At 44.1% G+C, this 14,818-nt stretch overlaps 1 protein-coding gene across 2 annotated transcripts in view; it reads left to right on the forward strand.

The window, feature by feature from the left end:
• LOC133507494 (chemokine-like protein TAFA-1) overlaps window positions 1-14,818 on the forward strand; it is a 182,326-nt gene that overhangs the window by 144,856 nt on the left and 22,652 nt on the right. For both annotated transcript variants that reach the window (XM_061832574.1, XM_061832573.1), the window contains exons 4-5: window positions 11,694-11,818; window positions 13,493-13,584. In XM_061832574.1, the coding sequence (XP_061688558.1) occupies window positions 11,694-11,818; window positions 13,493-13,519 (152 nt within the window). In that variant the 3' untranslated portion in view covers window positions 13,520-13,584. The remainder of the gene's footprint in view (window positions 1-11,693; window positions 11,819-13,492; window positions 13,585-14,818) is intronic.

The following is a 14,818-nucleotide window of genomic DNA, read 5'->3' on the forward strand; positions in this document are numbered from 1 at the left end:
AAAAAAAAAAAAAAACCCTGCACCGGCTGGTGAGGACGACGGGCGAAAGAGTCCTGTTGCCAGGGACTTCTCGACGTACTCCCTCATTGCCTGGTGCTCCGGTCCTGTCAAAGAAAACAGTTTCCTTCTGGGAGGTGAGGTACCCGGGAGGAGTTCGATAGCACAGTCATAAGGCCGATGCGGCGCCAGAGATTTTGCCTTGGACTCAGAAAAAACCTCCTTTAAATCATGGTAACAAGAGGGCACTGTGGCTAATTCGGAGGTGGTACTCAGTTCAGCAACTTGAATCCCTCCGTCCTCAGCAGCGAGACACTGCTTGTGACAGTCCTCACCCCATGCCAATATCAATGTGGGGGTTATGTCTCTTGAGCCACGGGCTCCACAGGATTATATCACTGCTGCTAGAGTTAAAAACATGGAAACTGATGCACTCTGTGTGCGTGTCCGGAAAGTCCATACGTAAGGTTTGTGTGCGGTGTGTAACCCGGCAGAGGAACTGGCCGTTGGCGGCGTAAGCAATACGAAGACGCTGTGTGGTGAAGGTTGCCGCACGCAACACTTCGACCACACAGGAATTAAGGTTAGCGTCTGAACCGGAGTCAATGAACGTGGTCACTAAGCACGAGTGAGAGTCCGTTCCTACGATGAGGTGCAAAAGCGACCGCCCTGACTCACCGACATTATACCGCACACTCACCGGCGTAGAGATCTTAAGGTCGGAGCACTTCGGCCGAACCGGGCAGCGGGTGATTAAGTGTCCAGGACGACCGCAGTAGAAACAACGCGCTTCTTGTCGCCGGCGTAAGCGCTCCTCCGCTGAGCTGCCGAGCTCCTCCACTTGCATGGGTTCCGATGTAGAAAGCAGCTTGGGCGGCCGGGAAGCGACCGGGCTGAGCCTCCCCGTCTCCTCCTCCGTCATGCCATCCATCTGCCCCTGGACGGACAAGCGCTGATACACCTTGAGGGCCAGTGCGATGAAGGCATCCAGCGAAGGCGGAAGATCCACGGCAATGAGGAGACCAGGGATCTGTGGGGAAAGTCCCTGGTAGAAGGCGTCATGGAGAGCCTCCTCGTTCCACGGGCTCTCGGCGGCCCGGATCCGGAATTCGATAGCATAGTCTGACACGCGACGACGGCCTTGGCTAATTGTCATGAGAGAGGCCGCCGCCTTGCGTTCCGGAGCCGCGTACTGGAATACTTGGGTGAGCGCGCAGACAAACGTCGTCCATGAACGGCATATCTCAGAGTTGCGACTCCACTCTGCAATGGCCCACGCCTCTGCCCTCCCAGTCATGTGGGAAATGACGAAGGCGATCCGGGAGCAGTCCGTGGAGAAAGCGGACGCCTGCAGTTCGAAATGGAGGTCGCACTGCAGAAGGAAGGGCTTGACGTTGCCTGAGTTGCCTGAGAAACGTTCCAGTCGGGAGAGCGGAGTTATGCCGGCACGGGAGGGCTCCGTAACAGGCGAAACGGGTGGACACGAAGCGACAGGCGGAATGACCATCGTCGGCGTAGCAGCCGGGCTAGCTTGGGATGCTAGCCACGGCTCCAGCCAGCCACAGATCTCATGGAGACGTTGATTCGTAACCTGGAGAGCAGCCTACTGCTCGACCAGGCGTCTGCCCTGGACTTGCAGCGAACGGCGGATGGCCTCAGAGTCGGCTGGCCTCAGCGTCGGCTGGGTCCATGTTTTCGCCAGATCGTTGTCACCACTGGGGCTCGAGGGCGGACCCAAATGCACGACTCCAGAGGCAAGCAGGTAGAGTACAGAAAGCCTTTATTCGGTCCGTGGTCAATGATCAGCGAGTCAGTCATGAAAAGCAGCAGTATCAGAACTGGCAGGCTTACTAGGATGGTCAGGGAACAAGCGAGGGTCGGTAAACGGTAGGTCAGGTGTACGGGAGTGCGGGAACAAGGCATGGGAATCAACGATCTGGCGGAGGACTAGTTGTCCCCCGTGTCCTATAAGTACTGGGTGTAATCAGCCGAAACAGGGTGCAGGTGTGTGTCGACTAATTGGCTGACCACACCCAGCCCGGGGAGGATGCCAGGAGCATGACAGTTATATACAAAAAAAAATAAGTAATATTTTGTGTGTGCGTGCATGTCTGTGTCGAGGCTAACCACATGTTCAATTGAAAATCTTTCCACAACACGGGAGCCATGGTAACACCCTGCCACGAGCCAACAAAAAGATAATGATGTTCCTCGAAATATACATTCTTTTTAAAAAGCTTTTTCCATTACGCTGGATTTACACTGTGGATTTAAGTGTACATTTTTGTTTAGTAAGTAAGTTTATTGGTAATTCCAATTTAGTCCTGAATGCATTTTGTTCAGAATTTTTCAACAACAGAAACAAGTAAAGTGGGAAAAATATAGATAAACAACTACAGGGGTTCAGTCTCAACATACTGTACATTATTTTGAGGTCGTGCACATTGCACAATTAGTTACTTTACAATATGTCATCATGTTTAACAAGATGGCAAACTCAATATGGCCATACAACAGATTCCTCCTCCCACGGGCTTGAATGCTTATAATACAAATATAATATCATCAATCTATTGACTCATTTTCCTTTTTATTGTTCGATGCACATGCGATGGACCATACGGTGCCCCCTCGCTGTAACTGATGCCCCCCTAACCATGTTTAGAATTGCCCATCGATGCCACAACATGGCAGCAATTTTTGGTATGAATGAAGGTCCGAAGCTCACCTCAACAGAGGTTCGTTGGCACACAGCTCCAACAAAGTGGGAGCAAATACAATAAATGTACATCACATTTGGAGCCATGAAACCACAAGGCCAATTTGTGGCTCCTCTCACTCATTATAGAAATAGATAAACAGAAATTCAAAATACAGATCAGTTGCGCTTCCGTCATTTCTATTCGCAGTTAAAATAAGTTCAATTGAAGTTTACGAATCCTGTATATTGATAAAGTTTTCATGGAAAGGGGTTGTTTTTTACAAGTGCAAGTGAGCCATATTCAGTCTCTTCCTTTTGCTTTTGCTACCTTGCTGTCTCTTCTCCATCTGAAGTGAATGATGTTTGCAGCTGTTGCAGTTATTTTGAGTTTCAAGTCGAATTAGCATTCACATTGTTAAATAGGAACGTCCCAAAATCGGCAGTGTAACCATACACAAGTTGCCTGCGTGTGTGCTCTCTGGGGAACAGTGACAGCATTTAGTGCATCAGTATTATTTGATGAAACTGATGAAACACTTCTCCTCAAGCTGTCTTCTATTTTTTTCTCAACAAGGACATATTGCTAAAGGTGTGTTTTGTGCCTCCGAAAGAGTTGAATCACTACTGCTGTCAAATGTATATTTATTCCAACAATTGACATGGTGAGAAAAACAAGCTGGAGAGACAATGGATGATGCTGCCGCATCTGCTAATTAGTGAGTAACATAAAAATCCATAGGGAATTACAAAGGTCTGATTCACAGCTGCTTTTCCCAAAATCTTGTGAAGACATTCAAATAACCTGCGGCAGTCATGTTTACATCTTAGTGTGCGGAACTGTACTTTTACATTGTGATTTCTCTCAGCATATTTTCTCATATTCCACGGATGAAGTGTAACATGCAGGGTAACCAACTCTGCAAAGTTATAGCCTGTAAAAGGCGTCAACAAATGCCACCATTTGACCCTCACATACTGCACGTGCAAGTGCTGTTCATACTGAGCCCAGGCTGAAGAAAATAAACCACAAGCATATTCTTACATGTGAATAAGTGAATATCCATCCGCTTGTCCTCATTATGGTTGTCAGACACATGGACACAAATGAATCCGGGGGTGTAGAGGTTTTTTTTTGAGAAGTTATATCTTTTGGGGCAGCACGATGACTCACCTGGTAAAGTGGTAGGCCTCACAGTTCTGAGGACCCGAGTATGATCCAGGCCCCGCCTGTGTGGAGTTTGCATGTTTTCCCCGTGCCTGCGTGGGTTTTCTCCGGGCACTCCCGTTTCCTCCCACATCCCAGAAACACGCAACATTAATTGGACACTATAATATGCCCCTAGGTATGATTGTGAGTGTGGCTGTTTGTCTCTATGTGCCCTGTGATGGGCTGGCAACTAGTTCAGGGTGTACCCTGTCTCCTGCCCGTTGACAGCTGGGAGAGGCTCCAGCACTCCTTGTGACCCTCATGAGGATAAGCTGCAAAAGAAAATGGAGGGATATATATATATATATATATATATATATATATATATATATAATATATATATATATATATATAAAATCATGGAGGGATCAGAAATTTTCATCATAGGTGCATGTCCACTGTGAGAGAGATAATCTAATAAATAATAAATAAATAAATAATAAAAGAAAAATCCAGAAATCACAATGTATGATGTTTTAACAATTTCTTTGTGTCATACAGCTGCAAATAAGTATTTGAACACATGAGAAAACCAATGTTAATATTTGGTACAGTTGCCTTTGTTTGCAATTACAGAGGTCAAACGTTAACCGTAGTTGTTCACCAGGTTTGCACACACTGCAGGAGGGATTTTGGCCCACTTCTCCACACAGATCTTCTCGAGATCAGACAGGTTTCTGGGCTGTCGCTGAGCAGCTCCCCCCAAAGATTTTCTATTGGGTTTAGGTCTGGTTTAGGTTTAGGCCACGCCAGAACCTTGATATGCTTCTTAGAGAGCCACTCCTTGGTTTTCCTGGCTGTGTGCTTTGGCTCATTGTCATGTTGAAAGACCCAGCCATGACACATCTCCAATGCTGTGACTGAAGGAAAGAGGTCGTGCCCCAAAATCTCACAATACATGGCTGCGGTCATCCTCTCCTTAATACAGTGCAATTGTCCTGCCCCATGTGCAGAAAAAAAAAAACCCAAAGTATGATGCTAGCACCCTCATGCTTCACAGTAGAGATGGTGTTCTTGGGATGGAACTCATCATTCGTCTTCCTCCAAACACGGAATTATAGTAGAATTATGACCAAAAAGTTCCATTTTGGTCTCTTTTGACTACAAAACTTTATCCTATAGGCTCCGTCACACCATGCCGTTCTGGTCAACGTCCTCTGAACATTTCAATCGTTCTATTTTTCAGCGTTCTCAAACGCGGATGACACATGTCGCGTGTGATTAACGTGTGTCTAACGCATGACTTAACGTGTGTCTAACGCACGAAAAGCGTGTAACAGCGACCAAATAAGATACCCCTAAAAACCATTAGCGTGTGCAAACGCGTCATTGGGGCGCGATGAGCGATTTGTCAACGTAAGACGAGTGTGTTGAGCGTGTGACCAATGGGTGAATAACGACAGAAAAGCGTTTTGCTGGCGTGGAATTTTTACAGTGGAACCGGCACTAAAACGTTGGAAAGTTCATAGTCACTTCAGTTGTTGTCGTGAGTTAGAACAGTGAGCATCATGCCGCCGAGAAGAAAAAAAGTTAGGGTGCGGACTTCAGCAACTAGCAATGCTAGTAAGAAAGCTAAGCCTCTTCCATCACGAGCAATATGTTTGGAGGAAAAACAACAGCAGTAGGAAGAGCACGTCCTCGAAGTCACGCACCATGTGACACCCCCTGGGGACCCTAAACACCTTGCAAACCCCAGTGAGGACGGTACGACAAAGAGACTAAAGAAGCAGAGAAAGGATTGCAGGATCCTGGACCGGGCTGCTGAGGATAGTCTGGTGGAGTTTTTCCGCGAAAACGAACTGCTGCTTTCTGGATCTTCCATAGTAGGTGGTCTCTACTGGAGCTTAATATTAAATGGACCTTGCTTTTACAAAGCATCGGTTTATATACCCATATGCATGGAAGTTCGGGAAACGTTCGAATGACGCTCAATGGACACCAAACAACGTTTGTTTCACTTTGGTTCCACGCTGTGTGCGCTAGGGCAGTGTTTTTCAACCTTTTTTGAGCCACGGCACATTTTTTACATTGGAAAAATTTTGTGGCACACCACTAACCAAAAATGTTAAAAAATGACACTCTGTATAGTATATTTAATTACAATATAATTTCTCAATTTATTTATACTCAGTCAGTGTGAAACCTGGGCCTGTTTAGATGAACACAAAGGCGATATCCTGGCAGGAATAGAAGAAAGACACACACGAAGCTCTTCTTCAACAGCTCTCAGTCTCTCTCTGTTTTTAGTTTTTATAGCAGTTAGGCTTGAAAAGCTCAGCTCACACAGATATGTTGTGGAAAATGGGAGCAATGTCAGAAGAGCTTTGTTGGCCAGAATGGGGTACTCCTTGGCAGCAGTCAACCAAAAACTCTCCAAAGGAAGATCAGCAAATCTTAAAAACCACGATCCTGTTTCAGTTCAGTAAGTTCTTCCTGCTCTTGTAAAGTCATGTCCTTTCCAACAACTGATGGCGAGCTGTATGGGTTCCTAACCCAGTCAAAGCATTCAGTGGAGGCTGAAGAGAAATAAAATGACAACTTCTCCTCAAATGTTTACCTGTTACCTCAGACAGTGCAGCAGTGTTGCTTTGCCGTTTGTATGTGAGTGGGAACATCTCCAGGTTGGCACGTTGCAAATGTTGTTGCCAGAGGTGCATCTTTAAACGGAATCCATTTATTTTATCTGTGCTTGTAAGCAGGTTTTCATTTCGGCCCTGCATCCTTGTGTTCAGTTCATTAAGATGATGTAATATATCAGCCAGGTATGCCATCTTTGCGCACCACTCATCATTTGCAAACAGATTTGAGTAATCAGACCTCTCATTTGTCAGAAACATTTTAAGTTCCTCTCGCAGCTCATACACACGGGTCAGCACCTTACCGCGCGACAACCATCGGACCTCCGTATGGAGCAATAAGGCTTTATGCTCCGCTCCCATTTCCTCACACAGAGATGCGAATATACGGCTTTTCAGAGGTCATGTCTTTACAAAGTTCATTATGCGCACCACATCGTCCAACACAGGAACCAGTTCTGCTGGTAAAGTCTTAGTAACGAGGGCCTCACGGTGCAAAAAAACAGTGCGTAACAATCACATCTGGGTTTCTTTCCTTCACTCTACTCACGAAGCCTTTAGTGCGCCCGACCATGACTGCAGCTCCATCAGTGCACACACTTGTGCAGTTTTCCCACGTAAGTCCTCCCTGGTCAAGATATTCTGATGTGACCCAAAAAATTTCCTCTCCAGTTGTTTTTTCTGGCAGTGCCTTGCAAAATAGGAAGTTTTCTCAAATGGCATCTCCATCCACAAAACGCACATTGGCCAAGAGCTGAGAATGTCCACTAATATCCGTAGACTCATCAACTTGCAACCCAAATTTCCTACTGATGTGTATCTTTTCCAAAACATGGCTTTCGATGTCTGTAAACATGTCATCAATACGCCTGGCAATTGTGTTATCGGAGAGCGGGACTTTAGCTATCTTTAACCGCATCAGGGCCGAGCATCTCGTTGACAATGGCTTTACAGGCAGGTAGTATTAATGTCCCTGCCACAGTGTACGGCTTTTTTGATTTAGCAACAAGTTCAGCGATTAGGTAACTAGCTTTGAGCACTTTCTCATTTACCTTTGTGGTTTTTCTCATAAACGTTGCCTGTTTCTCTGTGTTTACACGCAGGCAAACAAAATAGTCTATCGGCTTGTTTTGAAGAGACAGGTGTGTCGTTTGGAGAGGGCGTTTAAGCTTGCTTGGCACCATGGCACTGTTGGATAGCTTCTCGCCACACACCACGCATAACGGAATAGGTGTCGTCTCATCCCCGGTGAAAGTAAATCCAAACGAAAGATAGCTTTCACTATATTGCCTTGAGCTCACCGTCTTTGCTTTCTTTTTCCAACCACTCATACTAGGGCCTTCATCCGGGTCAGAATCTTGTCCAGGGCCCAGTTTGGAGTTTGCAGTAGTCCTCTTTAAAAACTTCTCCATGACTGTCACCACGGCCTCTCAGGTGCATCACTAATTCTCTTAGAGGATCGAGGCAATCAGCTACGTGTTGCCACACGGACAAATATTACATTACTCTGCCAGCCTTTACAGCATGGACACTGGACAATGACTTAATATTTGCAGAAAATTATTAATAAATGTGAATTTAAAAAAAAAGTGATATTGGATAATTTCTCACGGCACACCTGACGATCTCTCACGACACACTAGTGTGCCGCGGCACAGTGGTTGAAAATCACTGCGCTAGTGGATTGTTCAGTGGGCGTTGACTGCAAAGCAGACAATTAAGTAACAACCGAGTAAAGTTAGAATTACGACTGACCAACGATAGGCAAACGCGTGCAACGCTCGGCGAACCTTACTAAAACGTTCCACGGATGTTCTTGAACGTTCTGCAGCGTTTAAAATTAAACATTGATGAACGCTGGTCTCGGTGAGAACTTTTGTGCATGTTCAAAACTTTTTTTCCGGACCGGCGTTCTCCGCCGATTCCCAGCAATCATTGACGTTCATTGGCGTGGAAACAACGCTACTCTGGAGTTATCCCGGCGACCGTGGGCTACTACCAACGTTTCTTCAAACGGTATAGGACGCCGACCAAAACGTCATGCTGTGACGGGGCCATATCCAAATGGTCATTGGCAAACTTAAGACGGGCCTTGGCATGTGCTGGTTTAACCAGGGGAAGCGTTGGCCTCACAGTTCTGAGGTCCCAGGTTCAATCCTGTCCCCGCCTGTGTGGAGTTAGCATGTTATTCCAATGCATGCATGATTTTCTCCAGGCACTCCAGTTTCCTCCCACATTCCAAAAACATGCAACACTAATTGGATACTCTAAATTGCCCCTATGTGTGATTGTGAGTGCACTTGTTTATGTCTGTGTGTCCTGGGATTGGCTGGCAGCCAGTTTAGGGTGTACCCCGCCTCCTGCCCGTTGACAGGCTAGGATAGGCTCCAGCACTCCCCGTGACCCTCGGGAGGATGAGGCTATATATATATATATAATATATATATATATAATATATATATATTTATTTATTTATTTATATTTATATATATACTCGAGAAATTACGGTACATATTACATTAGGAAGCATTTATTGTATTTTATGCCATATGAACCCAATATTGTCCAACAACATTAATGCCATGCGTCCCAAACTTTCCCTCCCAATATAAATGCCGTCTCGACCTTTTGACTGTCCTGGAGAAAATTTGTCATTAACCACTCAGGAATGGAAGTCGTTGGATTGAGTATTCAGGATCCTGTGTGAGGCTCAAATAGTCTTAAGGATGGCATCTGTCTCCAGATTCATGCACGCAATTGACCCCTCCGTGGATATTGCGCAATCAGAGGCCAGAGATCTGCATAAACCAAAGCCGGTTTTTCTCCCGCCATTTTCTCAGACAACATTGCATGGTCCAGTATAGGTTTAGTTAGCGTTTTATCGCGTATTTGGGTTATTTAACAAAAAATATGGTTAAGAGGTGAAGTCACGGACTTTGTAATAGTGACGACACGTATCCTGAAAGGCAAGTCGGTGGAGTTCGATTCGTACCCTTTCCAAAACCGAAGACCCAGTATGAAAAATGCCTTCAATGGATCAGACTTTGTGGAAGACCGCATCATCAACTAAATTCATCTAATATCAACCGGAACACATATGTTTGCACGAAGGTATGCCCTATATTTGATTTTCAATACGTCTCGTATAAATGAATTCGAAGTTCTTCGCTAGCATAACACTGCTGCGTGTGAACGATTGACACACTTATTCTTTGTTGAGCGATATTTAACGAAGATCCGACTGCACAAACGTATTGATTTCTTCCTGGCTCGCGGCCGAAGCTTAACCAGACTGTGTTTGCACGAAGATATGCCCGAAATTTGATTTTTAATACACGTCTCATATAAATGAATGAGACGTTCTCCGCTAGCATAACATTTCTACGTGTGAACGATTGACACACTTATTCTTTGTTGAGCGATATTTAGCGATGATCGGACTGCACAAACGTATGGATTTCTTGCTGGCTCGTGACCGAAGCTTAACCAGACTGTGTTTGATCGAAGATATGCCCTAAATTTGATTTTTAATACACGTCTCTTATAAATGAATGAGACGTTCTCCGCTAGCATAACACTGCTACGAGTGAACGATTGACACACTTATTCTTTGTTGAGCGATATTTAGCGATGATCGGATTGCGCAAACGTATTGATTTCTTGCTGGCTCGCGGCCGAAGCTTAACCAGACTGTGTTTGCACGAAGATATGCCCTAAATTTGATTTTTAATACACGTCTCGTATAAATGAATGTGACGTTCTCCGCTAGGATAACATTGCTACGTGTGAACGATTGACACACTTATTCTTTGTTGAGCGATATTTAGCGATGATCGGACTGCACAAACGTGTCGCTTTCTTGCTGGCTCGTGGCAGAAGCTTAACCAGACTGTGTTTGCACGAAGATATGCCCTAAATTTGATTTTTAATACACGTCTCGTATAAATGAATGAGACGTTCTCCGCTAGCATAACATTGCTACGTGTGAACGATTGACACACTTATTCTTTGTTGAGCGATATTTAGAAGCATGGCGTCTCTCTCAGTTAAGAATGTATTGTATTTAGAATCTATAATATATCGTTGATTTTAATGAAATCAGAAGCATGGAGTCTGTCTCAGTTCAGAATGTATTGTATTGTATTTGCCATTTTTACTGTTTGTCTTACGTCAACGCACGTGGTGTGACGTCACTTCAGGGGGCGTGGTTAAGTGCCCTGTACGGAGGGGTCAATTAATACACATCCCTGACCAGGTGCTAGTTGTGTTATACGGGCAATGTATCCCAGACTGAAAGGCTAGACCATTTCTAATTCCCATATTCTCCATTATGAACATGTAAAAAATGTTTGCCTTGCATACATCTTTTTCTTTAGATATGTCAAGTTCTGGTACATTATTTCTAATAATGTGCAAGAAATAACTTCCACACGTCACTGTGACATTGTCTCTCACTGTTAACTCTTGTGTTGTTTACTTAAAGGGTCACTTTGAAGATCACTTTTAAGTGTGAGCACTACTGACACCACACCTTTGCATGACTGTGGGCTGACCTAGTGTATCATCAGTGCAGTTAGTGTCGTGGGTGGCCATCTGTTTTGAAAAGCATCCCTTCTCGGATGTGAGGGCTGTTGGTCAGAGTCTCTCGTCTGCTTCATCAGATGACGCCTCCCTACCTGATTCCCTCTATTGCGAGACTATAGACAGATGAAATGGAAGGTTTAACTCCTTTGGAGATGTTTGTTTCATTAGATCTGGTGAAAACGCAAAACGCCATTTGAGAAAAAAAAAACATCAACTGCTTGTTCCTTTGGGACTTGGACACCATGTTGCCTGAATCACATATTTGTATATTTTTTTTGTTTTTGTCTGATTTGAGTATTCATTTGGAATACTACAATAGCTGAAATCATTATTTAAGACCTCACTGTTTTTTTTTCCACTAAATATACATCCGAAGGTGGTATTCATATGAAAATCTCATGTGTTGGGAACAACCCAAGTTCTCTGCACATATGAAGAGAGTAGAACAGATAACATCAGAAATTAAGTGATGTGTAATAATATGAAATGACAAAGGGAAAAATATTGACATTCTCCAATATACAGTAGCTGTGCTACAAATACTGTCTGCAGATGCACCCATTGTTCTTGCATGTCTTTGTAATATGATCTAACCTAGTCTTTTATGTCTTTTGACGACCCTCCTCAGAATCCATTGTAATTGGGAAATGGTGGTGTGAGATGGAACCATGTCTGGAGGGAGAAGAGTGCAAGACTCTGCCTGACAATTCTGGATGGATGTGCTCCTCTGGGAATAAAATCAAGACCACAAGGGTGAGACCTCAACAAATATGTCCCTGCAGATGTGAAGTCATAATTCACACTTGTGTACATGCATACACAAATGTGGCTTTTCCTGTACATCTTTATAAACATTTAATAAACCGGGATGGAGTTTTCTCAGCACATTTTGGTCATTTCCTTTCCTTTCCGTAATAAGGAACAAAGCATCAACAATGGCAACCACGGAAGTGTGTCTGCTAGAACAAATTGACTTAAATGACCAGATGATACATTTAATTATGCTGCAAAATCTATAAAAAGGCGTCAGCAAAGGTAGTATGTGGAGCCGGGAGGAAGGGTGACTACGTCATCCGAGCATGTGATTGAAACGGGACAATCACGATAGATGAGCTCTGTGGCTTTCTCCATGCAGCATCTTTTTTTTAAGTCTGCATGGCAAGTGACAGAGGGGCAATGCGTATGTCACGTGATGCACGTTGTCGACCACACGACTACGGGAGTACAAAATGGCCTTTTGACAGCTGCTAACCTTGCCATGAATATAGGGTTAGCCACACTGAATTAGTTGCTAATTAGTACGTTTGTTTATCCCCCAATGTATAAAGGTTTGTATATACTGTAGTGTGTCCAGCCAGGTTTCATTCTACAAACAAAACCTGGCACTCTTCACTGGAAATTAATTTTCTTTAAAACAGGAATATGAATGTTTTTGACAAAAAAGTTAACAATGAATATATTTTTCTGATGTACTTTCCAGCCAAAGGCACAAATTTATTTATTAAAATGTGCTCAAACTCAAAATTATTTATACAAATCATTTGGGCTGTTTATAATGTTTGGGACAAGCACAGAGCAATTACCCATCACATGCAAAGGATAGAATAAGTAAGTGAGAATCCATATAAAGCAGGATCTTCCGTAAGAACACACAGAAACTCTTCATTGTATGCAACCTATATGAGCACCCATAGTATCAAAACCAATAATAAAGTGGTCAGTAAGAGTGGCCAGCACCTCAGGCCACACTCCTCACTCAGATAAAGTTAACAGCCACTCTTCCTCATTGTTGCCCTTCGGGTCGCTCAGCTGCCGCTGAGCGCTGCATACAAAAATAATACAGAGAGTTAAGTCCACCGAGCCAGCAATCCAGCACACCGTGGCAGGTTGATCACCCCATTTGTATTCGTTTAAGCAACTCACCCCCTACCTGAACACGATCAGTGTTTCTTTAATGCTTGGTGAAAATGACTTTGAATAGAAGTAGTGTCTAATTTGATGGTAGGGGGTAGCCAGTGAAGGTTATCCAACGCAGGGCTTCCCCAGGTTGTCCTGCAGATGTATACAACAACCCGTAGACTTTCTTCAGGCTAACGCAGATATAACATCTCCAGAAAGGAATTGGGGGATTGGCGTCCACGTGGAATTTTAAAGTAGGTGCGGTGCTTTGTTCTCTCTAAAGAATGCATCTTAATCTCAATTTTGTCCTTTGCACCAGTCAAAATGCTGTAGTAGTAGCTGAAATTGACATAATTTAACCTATTCTATATATGATCATATTGTTTGGTGATTTGACACACATTGGGCAGACTACTACTCCAAATTCTGTGAGTGAAATGGCTCAATGAAATCTTCCAATTGGTGAGGCTTGAGGCTGTTTTCTATACAATACACATATGTCCTTTTCTCTTGACCCTCTCTTTGCAGAACACCCAGCCATACTCCCCTTTTTAGCTTCTGGAAGCAAAATGCAGAGGAAACGTCTACCGAAATTGAGCTGCATTCTTGCTTCTATAAAGGTTGGTTTTTCTCAAGCTGTTCTTTGTTTTTCGTTTCTTTTTTTTTTTTTTTTTTCTGGTCACCCTCGCGTCAGCAGTGTTGGGCAGTGGAAGTGCGACCGAGTCATGTTCAATGACGTCTCATTAACCCAAATACTCAGCGCAAAATAATCAGGAGTGTTTACATGCTGCGCATGATTAGGCAGGCGTGACACAAATGCAAAATGCGCCACCACCCACAGTAAATAGTTATCACAGAGCACCAGTAGAGCAATGAAGGAACGTTACTGTATGTGCCTTTTCATGGAAGTGGTTGGATGCTCATCTCTAAAACACATGCTAAGACCGATACTAAAACCTTTGTGTTCTTTCTGTTGAGTGCGTAATACAATTTCTAATTTCTTCCCCTTTGTTCCACATCCTGATCTTGTTTTTTGGCAACGGTGCAGGTCTGCTAACAGTTCCTTGTGTCTCTCAGCCAATTCTATTTGGAACCAATCTGTGACATGCTACTTACTGTTCTCTGTGTGTGCTCCCAGTTGTGAATATAAAGTCCTGTTCGATGTGTTCGATCACGAAGGAAGGAATAAGGAATTCAGTGATTGTTGTGCACGTGTACTCGCATGTGTGCTCAAAAACCGCAGGCAGGTCCATTTCATTTCATTTTTTTTGGCTCTTGTTAAAGGCCACTTGATACTGTATACCGATCCTCTTACACGGGTCTCGTTGGAGCAGGTATCAGCACACTCCATAGGCCACGGTCTCCATGAAAGGCCTTTTATCCTGCACTCTGCTTTCTTCTTTGATCCAAATTCCTCATTCACCCTACTGTGGAACCAAATAGCTTCATTTGTATTTGTTCCTTCATGAGCTCAAAAGCCCACAATACAACATTTGTTTCTTTTCAGAGGAAAATTGACCAGCATGTTTGCATTTTGTGCTGAAAATCCTTGCTGAAGCACAAGGCTGGAGGCGCGCACACACACGCACACACACACACTCACTCACTCACACACTGCACCCATTTTATAAAAATTGGCATGGACTCTTAAGAAGTCATACAAAGCCAGTTGCCGACATCCACCTTTCATCTTCTCTTTCTTGATGTCTTTCAGACAGGGAGTCCTTCATTGCTTATTCTGTCATAGCAGACAGACAAAGCAGACAGACCCTTTTGTTTGCGGAAGTCACAGTGACAAAAAGGCTGTGGAATACCTTTCAAAACGCTTGCCCAACTTAGATCCGCATTATCCGC

Source organism: Syngnathoides biaculeatus, chromosome 10 (genome assembly GCF_019802595.1).
Source record: "Syngnathoides biaculeatus isolate LvHL_M chromosome 10, ASM1980259v1, whole genome shotgun sequence".
NCBI classification, from domain to species: Eukaryota; Metazoa; Chordata; class Actinopteri; order Syngnathiformes; family Syngnathidae; genus Syngnathoides; species Syngnathoides biaculeatus.